Below are 22859 nucleotides of genomic sequence, written 5' to 3'. Positions count from 1 at the left end.
AGCCTGCCTCAGATTCTGTGTCTCCCTCTCTCTCTGCTCCTCCCCCCTGTCTCCCCCGCCCCTCAAAAATAAACATTAAAAAAAAGTACTGCAAATAACATGGAATCTATTTACACTTGAAAATGCATCTCATTCTAACATTACTACTCCAAAGATACCTTAACATTTTAATTCAGAAAACAACTAATGTTCCATGTAATTTTGTATTTAGTACATGCTTTGAAAAATTTTTAAAGATGTATACTTAGTAAATTTAAAATATTCCATAACATACTTTTAATTGATTTACACTTATTGAAAATTATTTCAATATAATAATGTAATATTGAAGTTATGCTATTTCAGTAAGGTGAAGGTGGTCAAATTAATGTACAAATTTCCAGTTATAAACTAAATAATTTATGGAGATGTAATATACAGCATAGTGACTATAGTTAATAATACTCTATTGTACATTTAAAAGTTGCTAAGAGAGTTGATTTTAAAATTTCTCATTCTAGGGGCACCTGGGTGGCTCCGTCAGTTAAACGTCCAACTTCAGCTCAGGTCATGATCTTGTGGTCTGTGAGTTCGAGCCCCACATCGGGGTCTGTGCTGACAGCTCAGATCCTGGAACCTGCTTCAGATTCTATGTCTCCCTCTCTCTCTGCCCCTCCCCTATTCATGCTTTGTCTCTCTGTCTCTCTGTCTCTGAAAAATGAATAAACCTTAAAAAAAGAAGTAAAATAAACTTCTCATTCTAAGAAAAAGAAAATTTGCCACTGTATGGTGGTGAGTGTTAACTAGACTTACTGAGGTGGTCATTTGGCAATATATGCAAATGTTGAACCATTATGTGGTATGCCTGAAACCAATATAATGTTTGTATCAATTTTATATCTCAAAAAAAAAAAAAAAAGAAATGAGCTTACAAGACACATACACAAGCATGCTCACTCACAAATGCTTCCCCACACCCAAAATAAGAAAATTCTTTCCAATCTTATTTGATAGAGCACTAGACAGTCTCTGTTTGCCCTTCTGCATCTACCCCACACCCTCCTCACCTGCTGTGGGTTCCAGTGTTGACCATAAGAACCACCTAGTGTCTCACCTTTACCTGATTTAGAGGATGAGATTTGGCACTTAGGACCTGATGATATTTAGACGAGATTTGGGATCTCATCCATTGTGCTCACATCAGTAACACACCCTTGCCCAATAGCTGTGGGTGAGTTGATCTGGTGGGAGGTCCTGGCAAGGGAGAGGGCAGGAGAGTGAGGTTGGGGTATTTATCTCTTCTTCTCTGTCCTGCAGGGCTGAAGGGCTGGCAGTGGCTGTGCTCCTCTGTCTCGGGTCACAGCACGGCTTGTTGGAAGACCTCTTACCCGCAGCTATAATTCTCTCCAGGTGCTGTCTGCCCTTCTCCCCTTCCAAGTCCTGGGTGGTGGAACTGCATCCCCCTATCATGAGACCCTGGTGCCTCTCATCATTTATTTGTTCTCTTAACCTGTCCACACCTCCATAAATCTTCTCTTCAATAAACTCTTTTCAGTCACCCCTTTGAGTGTGCTGTCTTCTGCCAGACCCTCACTGAAACAGCTACTCAGTATCCCAGCTGATCGCCTCAACCTAACATCCTGACTAATTTCTTCCCAGAAATAAAACTACTCTAGGTTTTCAAAAAAAAAAAAAAAAAAATCTAGTTTAAAAGAATTACAACTGGCTATGACTGGCATGAGATATTTTCTCCTTTCACAAAAATATACGGTGGTAGCTTGGGATGATCTCATTCCCCCTCAGTCACTTCTGCTACAACTGACTCTTATCACTGAATGATTTTGGTTCCAAAATACCTGTCATCGCCATCACCGACGCACTCAGGGAAGGCGAGGCTACAGCCAAAAAGCATGATATGTTGATAGCAACTGAGGCGATGGAGGTACATGAAGAACTTGAGGAACTTCTCCATTTCCATGTTTTTGACAAATGAGAAGACAGGTGTTAGCGTGGTGTGGTAGGGCAGCATCTGACACTGGCTGTGGGTGATGTTCATACAGGCACCTGGGAAGTCAAGATATTTATATTTAGGAGCAGGCACGACAGAATCATATGTTTGCAAACTCATTTGACGTGATAGACTGACAATGTTCATAAGATAAAATACATTCTGCAAGTAAGAATGATTCTAGATTCTAGATTCTAGACACCCACATACATACAAATAAATGTGTGTGTGTGCGTGTGTGCGTGTGCACGCGCCTGCATGCATATGATAATGAAATCAAGCTACTAATATTCACAAAGGGGTAGCATCTGTGTCCTGGGCAAATGTATAGAAAAATACACTCTCACAGCCAGCTGATGGGCATATAAGTTGGCAAATATTGTTGTGGATTACAGCTAGGCAGAACAATATGTATCCAAAAAAAAAAAAAAAGTTTTAAATGCATACCCTTTGGCACTGTAATATTTCTAATACTTTTATCCTAAGGAAATAATCATGGTTGTGAACATGGATTTATCTACATGAATCTTCATCTCTGCATAGTTTATAATTTTTTTTAACATTTTTAAAGTTTATTTATTTTGTGAGAGAGAGGACAAGCTGGATAGAGGCAGAGAGAGAGAGAGGAAAGAAAGGATCCCAAGCAGGCTCTCCACTGTCAGCACATCGGGCTCAAACCCATGAACTGCGAGATCATGACCTGAGCCAGAGGCAGACGCTTAATTGACTGAGCCCCACAAGTGCCCCCTATAATAAAAAGATAGCAATCACCTAAACGTTCACCAATGGGAATTGCTTTAAAATACTATGAAACAAACAACAGAATACTTAACTATATGAAAGATGCTTTAGAAGACTATTTAATCATATAGAATGGTGCTTGTATTAAATAAAAATAGCAAGTCACAAAACAGTTTGCATACCATGATCCTATTTTTAAAAATACATGGTTACCCAAAGGTTTCCAATCTTGTCCATGCTAACAGTTCAGGGTCAGCTCAGAGCCTCCGATTTCATTTTCCTCCATAATTGGCTCACTACCACCTCCATAGCCTCTCTTTCTCCTTCATTCCCTAAATTTGCATGGTTGGTGTCATATAAATAAAAATATTAATATGAATCCAGGTGATGGGATTTTAGGAGACTATTCTATTTTGCTCTTTGAATTCTGTATTCTCTTACTGGTTTATATAAAGATTTATTACTTTTCATTTAAGAAGGGGATAATTAAAATTTTGGTTATTATTGAAGCAAGCTACTACTTGAACCCAGAGTCTTCAGGTTTGGGAAACACAGTGGAAGAATTAATTCTAATTATGTTGAGGAGGGATAAAGGCAAGAAGGGAATAGAGCTCAACAAGAAAGGAAAGATCTCTCCTGATATATAACTCCCCGTCAAAGAGATAAAGGGAAAACCTCTCCAAACCTAAGGCCAATTTCATTTTAATAAAAACAATGTTAAAAAATAAGACTGCATCTCTGACAAAATGGCCAAACAAACCCTTTGATCTGTAATACAGAGCAAATACAGCCTATCACAGAAGAATTCCAGACCTCCTCTTCTGCTTCTTTCCTTCACATAGGTCACCTCAGAGACTTCACTTCTTATCGTCTCACTGCCCTTCCTAGTCTCCTAAGTACACTGCCTAATGTCACGTCTCTTTCAAACCTCTCTGAAAACTGCCCAAACCGTGTAAGAAGTCTTTCCCCCAAAAGACCAGATTGTAGCCATTAGCTCAGAGTCTCATTCTTCATGAAAACACACACTTCACCACTGTTTTTATTATCTAACCCAAAATGCGCTGAGCTCAGTGGGGCAGGATCAAAACATGATTTTCCTTTTCAAAGCCAATCAATGACATGTGGAATTTCTCTCATCCTAGAACATAGGAGAGACACGGCCAAAAACTTAAGGGCACAACACTTTTTTGGACCTCCTCAAACTCAAAATACAAAATGGGAAAGACAGGAGTCAGAGAAGAAGAAAATCCAAGTCAAAATAATACTCAGACAGAACACAAATAGACACATAAACACACAAATTCAGCCTCACATGAGTGCTAAGGTCGGGGGTTTCAGGCACATTGCACGAATATGACAGTCATGTCATTTGGTGAGGGAGGTTAAAACACATTTCAGTGTGGGAGATAAGCACAGGCAGAGTGATCATACGGACAGTAAACTTCAAAATGACACAACTGTATGTATTGTGCTATAGGCAGAGATGCTTACTTAAAAGAGCTGAGAGTAAGAGTTTGACTCCACCAAAAAAGGTGAAAAAATTGGTGGAAAATTCAGTCTCAGGAAGACATGTATTGAAAACCAGCAGGTGCCAAGCACTAAACCAGGTACTCAGAGGCCCTCGTTCACAATGATCTCATTTTCACAACCTGCTAAAGTGGTATCACATCTATAGTATACATGAGAAAACTCAATTGCAGAAAGGCTAAGACATCTGCCTGGCTATGCAGAGCCATTCTGTGAAAATTCCAGATCTTCAAACTTAGGTCTTCTGAATAACTTCTGTTTGGAACCACCCTAGGCTAACACCAAAGGGGTTATTATGTTAAAAACATATCTCAAAGAGGGGCGCCTGGGTGGCTCAGTCGGTTAAGCATCCGACTTCAGCTCAGGTCACGATCTCGTGGTCTGTGAGTTTGAGCCTCGCATCGGGCTCTGGGCTGACAGCTCAGAGCCTGGAGCCTGCTTCCAATTCTGTGTCTCCCTCTCTCTGTGCCCCTCCCCCATTCATGCTCTGTCTCTCTCTGTCTCAAAAATAAATAAACGTTAAAAAACAAAATTAAAAAAAAAACATATCTCAAAGAATATAATTCCTAATGGCCCATGAAAGGAAAAGACTAAAAAGCATGTAATGGCATGTTATCGTTCTGAATTTATATTCAGAGATAATACACCCATGTATACTGACCAGCATCATTCATTTTATATTACATTATTTTCTGTAGGGCTCATAGCTTTGGGGTTTATACACTTGATAAACTAAATTTGAAGTGAGGAGATGATCAAAAGGCTAATTCATCCTCACCTAGCCAAAGAATATTGAGAATCACTATTGAGAATACTGCGAAATGAATTTTAAGAAATCATTTGAAAAGTACAAAATAGTAAGGTAACTCACATTTGATGTGCTACTGTGTTATGGCATTGTGAGCTGCACACACACACACGCACAAAAGGTATTTCCTTCTCAGAGGACAGCAAGAGCTCCCGTAAGCATATCATCCAAAGTGCTCCTATATCCCTCAATAACATCATCCTATTTTATTTTCATTATAGTATTAGGACTACCTCATACAATCTTGTCTGTCTATCTATCTATTTACTCCCAGCGTTCTTCCACAATGATAGAAACCACTGGGATACCAAAGAGTAGACAATAGTTATTCACTGCATGAATGCAAAGATTCAATGGAACAGATTGTCCCCTCTAAAAGATTTCTTCCTGAAAAAGATAGTAGATGTGAATGAGCCAGTATATCTCAGACCGAAAGGCACCAATGTTGATGGCAAATACTGCAACTATTGTTTTTAATTATCTGTTCCCTAGAACTTACCATGACCTAGGGAGTCATCCCATACTGTTTCTTTCACTGGATTAATTCTTATCTTGGACTCCCCTCTGGACTATATAGTGCAGCAGTTGGAAGTAAGAGAGAAGGGGCTGCCCTCCCTTTCCTGTAAAAGCTATACCTTCTGTTACCCTTAAGCATGCTCAATTGCTTGTAGCATGAGACCTCACCATAGCAGAGAAAACAGAAATCATCATACTGCTGATGTTCAACTATCATTTCAACAGTGTTGGTACCTTCAGCAAGAAAAACATACAATTCAGAGAAGATAGGCTGAGATAAGTTTACAGTAAAAGCCTAAATAAATTATTAGTATCTATTCAAGTTGTCTCTTGTTATTAAATATACTTAAAATTTCCCTTCCACTTATTGTTTTGTATTAAATAAAACAACTTAAAGGTAAGAAAATAGACAAAAGATCCTTGAGTACCTTCTAGGCTGGATTTATGATTCTAGGTACGTTATATACATTATATACGTTATATACAATATATACGTTATATATATTCTAGGTACGTTACAATCCTATGAGAAAGATTTTTTTATTCCTATTTTATATATGATGAGATAGATTCAGTGAGGGTAAGAAAGTGCTCAAAATTACCCAGATGTTAACTTGTAGAATCAAAACCAGGTTTTTCTGATCCCATAACCTATTCTTTTCCTCTATACAATTCTGCCAGAGATACTATTCCATTTTAAACATGGTAAATTCACTCCATTCATTGTAGAATATTTTGATGACTCTCCTTGGATTTAGCAATAGAGCTGCTTCTCTAAGATTGGCAAAAATTAAACGTTCTCAAAGGAAACAGTGAATTTGCTATTAAAAGTAGTTCACCTGTCCTTACTAAGAGTCCATTTGGATTGGGAACGCTTAGTATCTATTCCTGGCTGTACTACAAAGTCAACACAGGTCAGGACTACATCAGCAGAATGGAATAATGAAAGCCATTCTCTATTCTAGATAACTTATGGGGACAGTTACATCTTGTCAGAATAATTTCTGGCACAAACCAATATGAAAGGACTTCGTGTACTTAGGAAGATCCGTAAAAGGGTTGCAGTAAGATAAGAAGGAACAGAGAGTTAAAGACAGGTCCTTCTGTGAAGATCCTGGCCTCCTAACCAACTCTGTAAACATCTTTGAATCCAAATATGGTAACTATTTTATTTCTCATAAAAGAAAATCAGTGAGACAAAGTAAAACACATGAGTCAACTGTGGCATTTGTAAAAAGTCTTTACAGACATAGTCAAGGGCATTGGTAACTCAATGTCTTGCCAATTTTTGCACATGCAAAAAATGTAAGTGCCTGGCTAGTACAACACTAATTATCAGAGTTACGTATGAGCTACCAAATTTTGCCAGGAGAAGCATGAGGATTGGGATTTAACATTTTCTATATAATTATATCTATTGGTCTGATTCAAATCCTGCTTTTATTATTCCATATTTATGTGGCTTTTCACAAGTTACTGAACTTTTCTATTTATGTTTCTTCATCTGCAAATTACTATATTTGGGGCTATTATAAGGATTAAGTGATGTTACATAATGCCTGTCATTAGCACATACGGTAAGTTATAAAACTTTTCACTATTATGATTAACTCATTTGTGACTCACAAAAACTCTGTAGACTAGAAAGGAGAAATACTTGTATCCATGATGTATGGGTAGAAAAACCGAGGCTGAAACATTAAGCTTTCATCGGCCGTTTTCTTCTAAATTCCGTGATTATATTCCATTACACACACACACACACACACACACACACACACACGGTCAAAATTCAAAGTTTCATTAATTAGTTTGCTTACTTGAAAAAGAAACAAATGTTGGGTGTTATATTTAAAAAATATTAGCTATTCATTGAGAAAATATGTATTCTCTATTAAATATAGGCATTAGTCTTGGTGCTAAAGAATTTAAAAATAAGAATTTGAAATTAGACCACATTTTATTTATTTACCCAATATGTACTTTAACACACATGAAAATTGTTTGGTTTTTAATGCCACTAATGACAAAAATAAGTTCTAAAATGACGAGAGTATAAGAAACTACTTAGTGACACATCATGTTCATGGAGGGTAGGGTTTAATATAAAATCAGTGCCTCACTTGAGGTTAGTTTTAAACTTCACTGTTCACGAAGGCAATGAGATCTAAGCGGACTTTCCAACATGTGTAGTTTTATTGGGAACCCCATTTCACAGTCAACATTGAAATACTGGAAGAATATGTGAGAGGGCAGATCTGTAATACCAAGGTCTGCATTATACCAGCTAAGTACTGTGGTTCTTAATGTATTTGTACAACACCCATTCAGATAACCATCTCTCACTCAGAATTCTCTAACTTTAAATTTTTTTTTAACCTTTATTTATTTTTGAGACAGAGAGAGACAGAGCATGAATGGGGGAGGGGCAGAGAGAGGGAGACACAGAATCTGAAACAGGCTCCAGGCTCTGAGCTGTCAGCACAGAGCCCGACGCGGGGCTCAAACTCAAGGACCGCGAGATCACGACCGGAGCTGAAGTCGGAGGCTTAACCGACTGAGCCACCCAGGCGCCCCCAGAATTCTCTAACTTTAAAATCAGTAACAAGTCAGCCTCAAGCTGAGCTGATATTTACCTTTTTACTCTCTGAATTTACAAAGGAAGACTTTACAGAGAATACAATTGTAAAGGGAGTAAGATTGTAAAGGGAATCTCAAAAGGGAATATTTAAAATTTTAGTTTTGGGGATGCATATGATACACTTTTTGCTTTTAACAAATATACCTTTTATCTTATTACAAGGCAATGTAAGATTAGAAAGTAAAAGTAAAACATAAGCAACCACTCAACAACAAGGAGGAAGAATGGACTAGTTCTTATTGGTTGTATCCTCAACTATCAACTTCCTCATCTCTAATTGGAATATCAGCCATGAAGTTCAGGAGACCTCTCCCTATCCCTGGCTCCAGGCAGGGGTCCTGACTGGCCAATGACTGTTAACTCATGACATTGCTTGGCACTGTCCTTAATTCAAGGGCAAATAAGAGACTGAAGTTGGTCCAATCACAGTAAAACCCAGGGACAGAATGGGCTACCTAATTTAGGGCACTCAGGGTAAATCGCAAATATAGGGCCCCTTGTTCAAAAATTATTTTATATTATTTATATTATATTATTTGTAATATTTATATTATCGTTAATAATTTCAACAAAGCGACAGCAGAGCATTAAACAATGGGTGGAGCCCTGTGTTCAGAGTTCTGTGCAACCATACAGGTCAGCGTGTTTATGAAGCTGGTCAATGATTAGAAAAGGAGTCCTCCCTCCACAAAACTCCATCACTCTCCACGTAGTGATATTTGAGCAGCAGTCCCAGGATTTCTCTATGACATTAGGTAAGAACTAAAGGTGATCAGTTTAAGAGCTGTAGGGGCCTCCAGCTTAGTCAGAGGACTTCTATCTTTTTCTAAGATTTTAAGGTGTCAGAGGCAGAGATATCCAAACACACAGCATCCCTGACTTTGTCCACCCATTCAAACATCGCATGAAAGTAGTGTCTCCTCTTGGGAAACTGGATGTATGTGCAGACTACATTTCAACTCCAGCTTGAGAGAGTCATACATCTCTCCAGGGAAGCTGCCTACACAGGACTGGTGAGGAGCCCATTCCCTGCCATTGTTAAGTGGCCTCTTTTCTCTCACGTTTAGCCAGGAGAGAAAACGTGGTCTAATTCTGCTGATCCAATGTTCCAAACGTTGTGCTGAAATATTTGTGGCTTTATACCTGCTTCTAAATTATAGTGCACATAGTAAAGCCCACCCATCATGAATCAGTCATTTTGAGCCCTTGACTCACAGGGAATTTCTCAAGAAAATATTAATGGCTATACTGTATCCCTACTATGGACACATTAGATGAATTTGGCCAAACTGTAACTGAAGAGATTTGTAGAACATTAAGAAAAGTGTTTCTTCTTTATCAAGAAGATATCAACAGGAAACTGGGAGTACTTTTCTCCTACTTGTCACCAACAATAGTAGGTAATGTCAATTCACTTGTCAGATGACAAAAAACAGGACTCTGTAAAACGTGACTTTAGAAAAAATGTAAATTCTGAAACTTCTCTACTCTCTGCCTTTTCACGTTAGGGTGAAGATGGAAGTAACTGTAGTAGAGGGCCCTGGGATAATAAAGCCAAAAAAGAGAAACACAGGAAGCTTAAACATGTACACGAATGAATGAAGTTGAAATAGCAAAGAAGCAGAGTCAAACATCAGTGAGATTGGGGGCACCTGGGTGGCTCAGTCGGTTAAATGTCTGACTTTTCAGCTCAGGTCATGATCTCACAGTTTGCGAGTTTGAGCCCCATGTTGGGCTCCATGCTGACAGCTCAGAGCCTGGACCCTGTTTTGAATTCTGTCTCCTTCTCTCTCTGACCCTCCCCACTTGTGCTCTCTCTGTCTCTCAAAAATAAATAAATGAAAAAAAAATGTTTTTTTTAAATTAGTGAGATTGGCCCAAATTCAAATGGGGTAGAATACAAACAAAGAGAGGCAGAGATCTGAATGGTGCAGTGAAAGCCCTGGAGTACCCAACACAAAAACTCCAAGGGGGAATATCAATTCAATTTTGTGTCTGTGTAGGGACATTGTAATTTTCCTATAATTGGAAAATGTTGGAATGTGAATTCTAATAACGATGAATTAAGTATTTAATATTAGGTTTAACATACTGCTATATAAAGCCTTTGCTTTCTCTAGGTGATTTCTTAAAACTATGAAACATAGTATTGTAATTAAAAACTACTTAATGTCAAAATTCCTCTGTGTAATTACAAGAGAAAGTTTAACTCTGCTACAAAAGTCACTAGGAAAAAATGCTTTAAGAAAGATCCTGACAAGGGCACCTGGGTGGCTCAGTCGGTTGAGCTTCCGACTTCGGCTCAGGTCATGATCTCACAGTCTGTGAGTTCAAGCCCCGTGTCAGGCTGTGTGCTGACAGCTCAGAGCCTGGAGCCTGTTTCGGATTCTGTGTCTCCCTCTCTCTCTGACCCTCCCCTGTTCATGCTCTGTCTCTCTCTGTCTCAAAAATAAATAAACGTTAAAAAAAAAAGAAAGTTCCTGACAAAATTGATACAATATTGGTAAGCTGGGAGACAGCATATTGAGATTCATTTTACTATTCTCTCCACTTTTGTGTGTGACTAAAAATTTTTGTGTAAATTGATTTTTTTAAAGAATGAATTCTGAAATATTAGAAAATAATCTAAAAGCCCACCCATGATAAACATTGAGAAATATTTTGTAAACTAAAACAAATTTGTTTCATGTGAACAGTTGAACTCTCCATCAAGAAAAGGAAATCTCAGGATTCCAGAAAGACAGTAGCAAACTGACAACAAAAGCAGTGAGTACATGAGATGACATCACATGAATGAATATCACATGAGCCAATATTACAATGGCCTTGTCTTGAAGGAAGCTATCATTTTCAATAAAGAAATGAAACCTTTCAGGGGTGCGTGGGTGGTTCAGTTGGTTAAGCATCCGACTCTTCGTTTCAGCTCAGGTCATGATCTCACAGTTTCATGAGTTTGAGTCTCACGTTGGGCTCTGCATTGATGATACGGAGCCTGCTTGGGATTCTCTCTCTTCCTCTTTCTCTGTCCCTGCTCTGTTCACACTGTCTCTGTCTCTCTCAAAATAAATAAATAAACTTAATTTAAAAAATTAAAAAAAAAAAAAAAAAGAAATGAAGTCTTGTATCCATAAGAAGCACAAAGAGGAACAAAGATCCCCCCAACAAAAAACAAGGACTCAGTTAGCTCAGGCATATTATGAGGATGCCTGTCTGACTCTGCCTAGATTCTGGTTGGAAACAAAACATTTCTTTGGGCACTTTTTCCCACAGTTCTAGCCTTCCCAAGGGTTTGAAATTACAACTATGCATGTGATCCAAGAACCACAAAAATGAAATATTAACATAAAAATTGGCCCCAGGACAGTATTACCTTGGGGTGCCTGGTCAAACTGAACACAAAATTGTCCTAGAGTGCCATGACCTGAATCCAAGGAAGTTTATAACCTAAAGTCATAAACCCATAAACCCATAAACCCAATACATTAAGAGAAAGAATAATAAATCATTAGCCATAACCAGCAGCAGTATTAAAAGTCTGAGAACTTCAGACATTTGAACAATCAATGGAGGCTATTAAGCAAGTGTGAATGGGGGCACTTGGGTGGCTCAGTTGGTTAAGCATCTGACTGCAGCTCAGGTCATGATCTCACAGTTCATGAGTTCGAGCCCCAAGTCAGGCTCAGTGCTGACAGCATGGAGCCTGGAGCCTACTTCAGATTCTGTGTCTCCCTCTTTCTATGCCCCTCCCCCACTCAGGCTGTGTCTCTCTCTCTCTCTCAAAAATAAATAAACATTAAAAAATAAAAAAAAAAACAAGTATGAATGAAACAACTAAAGACAAAAATGTAGTCATTTGAATGACACACTATAAATTTAAAAAAACTGGACAATCTGAAAAGGAACCAAACAGAACCTCTAGAAATGAAAAATACATATAAACAATAAAATTTAAAAGTCAGTGAATAGAGTAAAATAGAAGATTAGACACTGCTGAAGAGAGAACTAAAGAACTAGAAGACAAACCTGAGAAATATACCAGAATTTAGCACAAAGATTAATAAAGGATGGATGAGAATGTCCAACCTAAGTGTAATTAGAGTTCCAGAAAGACAGAATAGAAACATCAGGAGGGAGGTTATATTCATAGCATTAAAAGCTGAGAACTCTCCCAAACTGAAGAAATATCTGAATCCCCAAATTCAAGAAGTGCATCTTCCAGACAAGATATATAAAAAGAAATACAGGGGCACCTGGGTGGCTCAAATGATTGAGCATATCGCTCTTGATTTCAGCTCAAGTCATGATCCTAGGGTCATGGGATCAAGCCCTGCATCAGGCTCCGTGCTAAGTGTGGAGCCTGCTTAAGATTCTCTCTCTCTCTCTCTCTCTCTCTCTCTCTCTCTGTCCTTTTGCCCCTCTCCCCTGTGCACATTCTCTCTCTCTAAAATAGATAGATAGATAGATAGATGATAGATAGATAGATAGATGAATAGAAAGAAAGATACCCACATTCTATCCATTGTAATATAACCAGTTTATTTTAAAAACACACACACAAAACTTCAAACATCCAAAGACAATATTCCAATTGCCTACAAGGAAACAAAATTTAAGTTGGCACTAAAGTTTCTGATAGCATTGAAGAATCCAGATAAATGTGAAATAAAATTCTTAGATTGATGAAAGGAAAAAAAATTGCCAACCTAGCTAAACAGTCATGCCATTTTGAGGGGGAAATAAAGACATTTGAAGATAAACCAAAACTGAAATAGTTCCCACTGGTCAAACCTCCAAGGAGTATTTTCAATTAAGAAGAGAATTTAACACAGAAGGAAGAAGCAGGAAGCAAGAAGCAATGGTGATTATTAAATTATGTATACTTGAAATCCTTCATCACATTGAAAAAGAGTGCAAGAGGCTTCTTTGTAAAGACTTCTTTAAATTGCCTAAAAATTTGCAAGGTTGAGTAGCACTGGCTATGGTACTTATTTATTACCATAAAAATCAGAAATCTGGGGCTTATTGCTTTGCTTGCTCACAAACATAGAGGAAAATAAGAGTATTCCTCATATTTTAAAGTTTGAAAAAACAATGAAAGTCTGTACCTTGGATGAAGAAAGGAACTAAGAAAGAAAATGATGTATTTTAAGTTAAATCAGATTATTGAATTATTTTGATTTTGGAACGTTACACTATATATCTGTTGCCTATATTTCCATATCCTATGTAAACTTTAATTCAATCCCTACTATTAGAAGATGTGGAAAACAACCTATATAACTAGCAATGAAATGAGGCAAGCATAAGTAGAAATCTATTTTCAATTATTATTGTATTTGCTGATATAGTCAATAAATATTAATAGTGCCTATGTAATAGAGCTTTCATGTAATCAAGTATATAGCATAATAATGAGCACACAATAAATTTGACATTATTTTGCTAGTCTTTTTTTCTTTCAAAAGATATATTGTATATTACTTAACATTATATGAATATATATAATGTTGCAATGCATCACAATGCTCTGTATATATGCAAAGTATATTATTTAGTCTACTTATTCGCTCATTAACCTATCTTGAACATTTCCAAATATCAGTATGTATTCTTCCACAACATTGTTTTTAATCGTTGTACATTTATTCATACAATGAATCAAAAGGAAGGGATGGGGAGAAGAACAAAAGACTGATTAAAAACCCATTAAAAAATATAACCCAGAAACAAACAAACAAACCCCAAAATCTTTATAAATGCTATGTATTATAAGAAAACACTAAGGAAAGAGTTTAATAAAACAACAGCTCAAATGATCCAATTAAAAAATAGGCAGAAGATGTGAACAGACATTTCTCCCCCCCGCCAAAAAAAAAGACACGCAGATGACCAACAGATACATGAAAAGATGCTCATCATCACTTACCATCAGGGAAATGCTAATCAAAACTACAGTGAGATATCACCTCACACGTGCAGAATGGCTAAAATCAACAACACAAGACACAACAGGTGCTGGTGAAGATGTGGAGAAAAAGGAACCCTTGTTCACTGTTGTTGGGGAAGACAAACTGGTATGGCCACTGTGGAAAACAGTATGGAGCCTCCTCAAAAAGTTAAAAATAGAACCACCCTATGATCCAGCAATAATGTTACTGGGTATTTACCCAAAGAATACAAAAACACTAATTCAAAAGCACACATACACCGTTATGTTTTATAGCAGCATTATTTATAGTAGCCAACATATGGAACTAGCCCAAGTGTCTATCAACTGATGAATGGATAAAGAAGATGGGATACACACACACACACACACACACACACACACACACTTGAATACTACTCATGCATTAAAAAGAATAAAGTCTCGCCATTTGCAAGGACATGAATGGAGCTACTGAGTATAAGGCTAAACAAAAAACATCACTGAAAGACAAATACCATATGATTTCACTTATATGTGGAATTTAAGAAACAAAACAAATGAGCAAAGGGAAAAAAGAGAGAGATAGAGAGACAAACCAAAACCAAAACAAAACAAACAAAAAAAGGCTCTTAATTATGAGTACAAACTGGTGGTTACCAGAGGGGTGTGCTAGGTTAATTAGGTGATGGGGATTAAGGAGGGCACTTGTCATGATGATCACAGAGTGATGTATGGAATTGTTGCATTACTATATTGTATGCTGGAAACTAACATAACACAATATGTAAACTAACTGGAATTAAAATAAATATATATATATATATATATATATATATGCATAAAATATATGTTTACCAAAAAAAAATACAGCTCAAAGACAAAAGAAAAAATCGTAATAAAAGAAAATAAGAAAATTGCGGCTATAAGACTAATAATAGTAATTTAACACTGAAAACGTTTACAAATAATAAATCAAAATTGACGAGTCTTAGGATAATCACTATAAGCACATTTAAGAAGATGCACATATAAGGAAAATAGCAAGTCAACAAAAAATATCCTTCTAAATCCAAGAACCCATAAGTGGAAGAGAAAAGTCCTGAAAATGTTAGTAAGAAAAATTTTTCCTGAGGCCCCTGGATGGCTCAGTCAGTCAAGCATCTGACCTTGGCTCAGGTCATGATCTCACAGTTTGTGAGTTCGGCCCATGTCAGGCTCCGTGCTGACAGATCAGAGTCTGGAGCCTGCTTTGGATTCTCTGTCTCCTCCTCTCTCTGCCCTGCCCCTTCTTGTGCTCTGTATCTCTTTCTCTCAAAAATAAACATCTTTTAAAAATATAACAAATAAAAGAAAAAATTTTCCTGAAATGAAGGAATAAATGAATCTGCATATGAAAAAGGCAGCCATATTTCGTTATGACATCAGAATGATGGACATCAAGATACAAACAGTTTAAGTTAATAAGCTTAATAGAAGAATTCTTCAAGAACTTTGTCAGGAAGTAAGGACCAAATTTGTTCATTGTCCTTGAGTTGTCACTTCTTTCGCTTTATGTTGAACAGAGACAACTATTACGTATTTAAAAAAAATTTTTGTTTTTACATTTACTTATTTTTGAAAGACAGAGAGAGACAGAGCACTAGTCGGGGAGGGATAGAGAGAGAGGGAGACACAGAATCTGAAGCAGACTCCAGTCTCTGAGCTGTCAGCACAGACCCCGACGCGGGGCTCGAACTCACAAATCGTGAGATCATGACCTGAGCCGAAGTCATACACTCAACTGACTGAGCCACCCAGGTGCCCCAATTATTATGTATTTTAAAAGAAGGAAAAAATATTTTCCTTTTCAATTCAAAATTAAGATTACAGTGTTTTACTTATTTTTGTATCTGTACCTCTTTTATGTTGAAAATGTTGGTTCCTGAGAACATGAATGTAAATACTTATTTGCTTTCTCCTGTAATGTGCAAACAATGCTTTCAAAATAACAACCCCAATATAACAATAAGACTGCCTAATGGAAACTTGAAATGAATTAAAGATTTAAATATAACACCTAAAACCATAAAATTCCTAAAAGAAAACAGGAGAGGGGGGAGCTTCCTAACATTGATCTTGGCAATGGTTTTTTTGATAAGATACCAAAAGTACAGGCAACAAAAGCTAAGTAAATAAGTGGAACCGCATAAAACTAAAAAACTTGAAAACGCAACCTCTGAAATGAAAAATCATTTGTAAATCATATATCCAATCAGTGGTTAATAGTCAAAATATATAAGGAACTCACACAACTCGGTAGCAAAAAAACCAAATAATCCTAATTTTAAAATGGGCAAAGGACCTGAATAGTTTCCCAAAAAAGACATACAAACTGCCAAAAATAATATGAAAAGATGCTCAACATCTCTAATCATCAAGAAATGCCAATCAAAACCACAATGAAATATCACTTCACACCTGTTAGGATAGCTATTATCAAAAAGACAAGAGATAACAAGTGTTGATGAGGATGTAGAGAAAGGAGAACCCTTGAATAGTGTTGATGGGAATGTAAATTGGTGTAGCCACTATGAAAAACAATGTGGAGATTCCGCACAAAAATAAAAATAGAATTACCATATGACCCAGAAATGCCACTTCCGGGAAAGCACAATTTCTTTTTTATCTGCAAAAAAAATGAAAACACCAATTCACAAAGATACATGCACCCCGTGTTCACTGCAGCATGATTTACAACAGCCAAGACATGAACAACATCAATGCCCATTGATGGATGAATGGATAAAGAAAATGTAATGGAATATCATTTGGTCACAAGAAGAAATCCTGTTAATTGCAACAACATGGATAAACCCAGAGAAAGACAAATACTGCATGGTATCATTTATATGCGGAATCTTAAAAAAAAAAAAAAAAGGATTTCACTGAAACAGAGAACACTTGTGATTGCTAGGGGCTGAGGGGAAATAGACCGATGTAGATCAAATGGTACAAATTTTCAGTTACAAGATCAATAAGCTCTGAGGATCTAATGTACAACAGGGTGACTATAGTTAATGACACTGTGTGATAGACTTGAATTTGCTGAGAGAAGAAGTGTTCTCAGCACACACACACAAAGAGTTAACTACATGAAATCATGGATGCATCAATTACCTTGATCTCGGCAAACATGTCAAAATGTATCTGTATATCAAATCGTCACATTTTACACTGAAAATATATGCGATTATATTGGTCAATTTTTCCTCAGTAAAGTTGGGAGGAAAACAATACTACTTGTTGAAGTTTAAGCTTTCTTTGCAATTCTTCAGGTGCTTAGAGTACATCCACTAGGGATGAACAATCAAAATATTCTAAGTTCAGTGGAGATAATTCGTTTATTTTAGATGGTCAAGTCACTAACTTGATATACAGTTAGATAACTTGTTGCCTTGTTTTCAATTTTTGATGAATTTCTTCCTTTGGTATAATTGTTCATTAAGTAAGTCGTTTACCTGATTCTAAATCAAAGCTACATGAATGGTACATTTGAACACGTCTTATTTGCATCTCTGTCACTTCCTTCCTGCCTCTCTTCACCAATAAGAAACATTTTTATTAGTTTCTGGTGTATCCTCTGTTTATTTTTTAATGTAAATAAATAATTTCCCCTTTCCATTTATCACACAAAAGGTGACATTTTATACACTGTTTTGCACCTTGACTAACTGATTCACTATTTAGTCCATATCATTATGTATATAATATATTATACATTATATATACATAATATACATATATCAGTGTGTAGCAATCTACCTCATTATCTTCCCAGATGTATCTTACACTATTACTTGGCTAAACCATGTTTTGTTTTGTTTTTAACAGTTCCCTCCTAATGGACATTTAGAGTATTTCCATTCTTTTGTAATTGCAAATAATGTCAAAGCATCCAGGTTTTTGAGGGATATTCTTTTTAGAATTAAAGAAATTTTCTTTCTTTTTTACTGTCAAATTTTAACAAATGTGTTTGCTTCAGCAATTGAGATGATCAATAAAAGAAATCTACTGTAGTAATTAAATGAGGAGACATACGAATAAAGTGTCTAATACTAAGCCATCCTTGCATTTTTATAAAGCCTATTTTGTTAAGATGCAATATATTTTTTGGTATTAATAGATTTGGTTGCTGATAGTCTATTTAATAGCTTCGCATTTTATAAGTGAGATTTGCATTAGTCTACCCAGGCTGTTATAACAGAATACTATAGACTGGGTGGCTTAAAGAACAGAAATTTATTTTTCTCACAGTTCTGGAACTGGAAGTCTAAGATCAAGGTGACAGCATGGTGTGTTTCCAATGAAACCTCTCCCCTTGGGTTTGGTAGATGCTCTTTCATTTTTTATTTCATTTATTTCTTCTTTCCCCAAGTTTTATTTAAATTCCAGTTTAGGGGCGCTTGGGTGGTTCAGTCAGTTAAGCGGCCGGCTTCGGCTCAGGTCATGATCTCACAGTCCGTGAGTTCGAGCCCCACGTCGTGTGTGTTCACATGACCTCTTTTTGGGGTGAAAACGGAGAGAAGGAGAGCAAGTTTTCCTCTGTCTCTTCTTATAAGGGCACTAATCCCATCATGATGGTCCCCCCTCATGACCTGCTTTAGCCCTAATTACCTCCCAAAGTCCCCATCTCCAAGTGCCATCACACTGGGTGTCAGAGCTTCAACATACGAATTTTAGAGGGATACAAATATTCAGTCCATAACATTCCACCCTTGCCCCTCCCAAATTCATGTCCTTCTTAACGCAAAATATATTTATTCTATCCCCAAAGCCCTAAAAGTCTTAAGTCAATCAGCATCAACTCCAAAGTCTAAAGTCCAAAGTCTTATCTAAATACTATCCACATCAGATATGGGTGGGACTCAAGGTACAGTTCATCCTGAGGCAAAATTCCTCTCCAGCTGTGAAACTGAAAACGGACTTGTTATGTGCTTCCAAAATGCTATGGTGGGACAGGCATAAGATAGACATCTCCATTCCCAAAGGGAGAAATAGGAAATAAGGAAGGGGTGGCCGGTCCTCACCTGAACACTGACAGAACTTGATGTGTCCCCACACATTACTTGCTTCACTGCATCTCATGATTGGCTATAACATGGCCACTTGGCCAATCCCCGAACTCTAAAACTAGCAGAGACTTTTGATTTAAAGTGTCCATTTCTTTTTCATGGCAGCACTCTTGTATTATTTATGTTTAAACTTTTCTGTTGACTTTAAAGGATACATAATATGGTAACATACTGTGGCTTAATAGCCATCGAGTTAACATAAATCAGTTTCTTAATGTATATCCATTGTCAGAACACATTTCTAAACATACAACCAAAGCAGAAACAAACTCTCTGAGCTGATTACTTAATAAACAATGAAATTTGAAAAGAAATTTCAAGAAGGGAATTGTATAATTCTAGACCTCCCACTTCCTGAGGTGATCAAATTCTCAGTAGTACCTATAAAAGCAAGGTTGGCCTTCCCATAAAATTGAAAACTATTGTTCAATTTACCTAAGATAATTATATGATAAATAAGTTTTTAAATTTAATAATGAAACAGTATAATCTCACCAAAAATTAAAATTCCAGGTCAAACCTTTAAACTAAAATTTACCTCTATAATTATAAATAAAACTTTATTGTTTGGGAAAATGTTGTATTTCTTACAGCATATAAATGGTATGAATTAGAAACCTTATCTTTTAAAGAAATAAGAAGAATTGAAATAGACCATGTTTTCCTCTGTCATTGAAACTCCTATAGAATTTCTCAGGTTGTAAATATGTTCATTATCTTAAGGCAGTGACCAGACAGCAGCTACGACTTGGGGACAGGATTTCTATCTGACTCACCCTTATAGTCTGCACAGCCAAACCCCAGAGCATGGCACCCAATAAACAGTTGCTGATGAATAAATGGTGCTTCCCAGAATATCCTAAACTCTCAGAAATTGAGATGCCTCATAAAGCCTGGAAGAGTACGTACACATCAGAGTGAATTCACACCAATTAACATAATTGTAAACAAGTACTGTAAGTTTTATCAATTCAAACACCACATACAAATATTAGATTAATGATGCAGTGGAGAAAAATATAAGCATAAAATATGTTAACAAAAAAAGACAAGGAGTGGTTTATATCAAATGTAAATTGGTACAAAGCTTTTGGCTTACAAAACTCATTATCATATTCATTTCAACTACAAGTAAGTGAAAAGACATATTCTCCAAAGGCATAAATAACAGCAAACAGATTCCCACTGATGGTTTTTTTTTGCTTTCAACACAGAATTGTACAAAGACCAAAAACCTAAGACAGTCAGCAAATTGAATGATTCGGGCAAAAGAATATACACAATGCCAATTTTCTTTCAGAACCAGAGTAGAATAACTTACACAGTTGTTTTTGTTTGTTTGTTTGTTTGTTTAGTTTTATCTGAGAATTTGTCTTTTAAAAGATGATTTGTAACCTTGAATTGTTATTGGGACTGTGATTGTAATGCAGTATTACCTTGTTGTTATTTTTTTTTCTTTATACAGATCAAAGATATTGGGCTGTTCTTTCAGAAAAGGAAATTGATAATAAATCTGGAGAGGAAAATTTTGAGCCACAGGCCTTTGACATAACTACCTAAACTCTGACTTGTAATGTGTTACAGGAACATGCTTTGGGGGGAATATGTCACCTGTGGAATGTGGCAGGACTCATTTTGGAAAGAAGGTCAGAAAGTCTTACCCAGAGATCTTTGAGAAGGGAAGACTGGGACTGTAGTCAAAGGAGAGTGAGCCAGTCACCAATCCATTACCCCTTTCAAAAGCCTACCTCTGCAAGTTTGTTCTCTCTGGGAGAGACCCAATACTTCCCAGTCATCCAAAGATGAAATGAGGAGAAAAAAGGAAGAGTGGGGGAAAAAAAGAGAGTCCAGTGTTACATTCAAATTTCCTTTCTCTCTCTCCCAAGAAGTGTGTCGGTCTTCACTAGAATGCTACCATGCGAACTGGAAGAACATGAAGCAATTATTCAAATGCTTTGCTGGCTCTTGCTTAGATGTTGATGCTAGCCAGAAGCCCATGTCTGAATCTCATAAGTATTCTTTAAGCCTGAAGAATATGATTAATATACAGTGGAGGGCAACCAACTGGGTGTGAACATTGGTGTCGAACACTGGGGGTTAGCAGAGTACATAAGCGAGGGTGTCCAGGATCATGACTGTGTTACGGAAACTGGTCTGGATCACCCAGCAGAAGAACCAAGTGGCACTCAGAGATCTTGGAAGGCAGGAGGTTTATTTTACACCGGGGGGCTCAGAGGAGATCGTTCTCCAGAGGACTGAGCCCAGGGCAGAGATCGTTCTCCAGAGGTCTGAGTGCAGGGCATCAACAGAGGGGACAATTTATAGTCTGTTACTTCCGCATTCCTCATTAGTAGTAATTTGGTGCTCACGGCAAGCAGGGTGGGAAGAACAACCCGGAAACGGAAGTCTTTAGGCAGGGACTGAAATTCCCCTATCAGTCCTGTCGGCCATTTTATAACAGATTTTTCCCTATCAACTACAGTAAATTTTGTAGTAGCAAATTCCTAATGAAGCAGCTTAAACAGGCCTTCAACTCTCTTAGCTACCAAAAACTACTTTTTTCATCTGGAATATATGTCCTTACTCATAATTCAAAGACCCCCCAAGTGCCTATACATAGAATTTTTACTGTCTATGAAGAATCTGATTTGGAGAAAAATAGCATTTCTATTTCCATTAATCTCCTACTGAAATTGAGCATACTTAAATTATCAATGCAGGCAACAAATGTAGAAGAACAAATTAAAAATTATATCTGGTATTTTCATATCAACCTGGAAGTATTATAGACATTTCAAATTATTATTTATACGCATCCCTGTTATAAAATTATAGTTATTGGCCTATAGCTAGATACCATTGTTTAATGCGTTAATAGACATGTGAATTACTGTATCATGAATTTGTATTTCTAATATTTTGGTAACTGAATTGTAATAAAATTGCCTTCCTTTGTGATTCTGTGTAATTTTTTTTAAGCACCAAAACAATACTCTGAGAAGGTACCCAGAGGCCTCATCAGATTTCAGAAGGAGCCCTGGGCACAAAAAACTTAAGAAGCTCTGCCATAGGGTTAGGGTGGGGGTGCGGTCAAAAAAGAAGAAGAAGAAGAAGAAGAAGAAGCTTTGCCCTAGAGCATCGCTGCTTTTTCTGGGGATGTGACACAAACAGCTAGCATTCTGTCACCCTAAAGCAGTATTTTGCAAGCTGAAAATTGTATAGGCATTTTTACGGGAAGAAAGTTATACAAGTATATATACAATTAGATATAAACCACTTTATGCCTATAGATCTAACACAACTACAAAATTAGTATGTATAAATTAAATTGAAACAAAACTGCAAAAGTAATGAAATTTAAGTTAATTACATTAATGAATAATATTAACATTATTCTCTGAAAAGCATGGTGCTGAGGCACAAGTTTCTTCTGTCTTTAGGACACTTATACTACAATGTATTCCAGCTGAGTAAGTGGGTCACCATTTTTCTCCACCTGAGTTGCCCTGAAGGTGCCCTTTGCACAAGAAGCTGGTATGTACTTTAGATCTGCAATTGACAAGAATATCAAGTCTGCCTCTGTTCCTTTCTTGATGCGT

At 36.8% G+C, this 22859-nt stretch overlaps 1 protein-coding gene across 6 annotated transcripts in view; it reads right to left on the bottom strand.

Annotated features, from left to right (window-relative positions):
• CORIN (corin, serine peptidase) overlaps positions 1–22859 on the bottom strand; it is a 250937-nt gene that overhangs the window by 175595 nt on the left and 52483 nt on the right. For all 6 annotated transcript variants that reach the window (XM_042936456.1, XM_042936458.1, XM_042936459.1 and 3 more), the window contains exon 4: positions 1836–2043. In XM_042936456.1, coding sequence (XP_042792390.1) covers positions 1836–2043 — 208 coding nt within the window. The remainder of the gene's footprint in view (positions 1–1835; positions 2044–22859) is intronic.

This window comes from Panthera leo, chromosome B1 (genome assembly GCF_018350215.1).
Source record: "Panthera leo isolate Ple1 chromosome B1, P.leo_Ple1_pat1.1, whole genome shotgun sequence".
NCBI classification, from domain to species: domain Eukaryota; kingdom Metazoa; phylum Chordata; class Mammalia; order Carnivora; family Felidae; genus Panthera; species Panthera leo.
The sequence above is the reverse complement of the archived record's forward strand: the minus strand, read 5'-3'. Positions and strand labels throughout refer to the sequence as shown.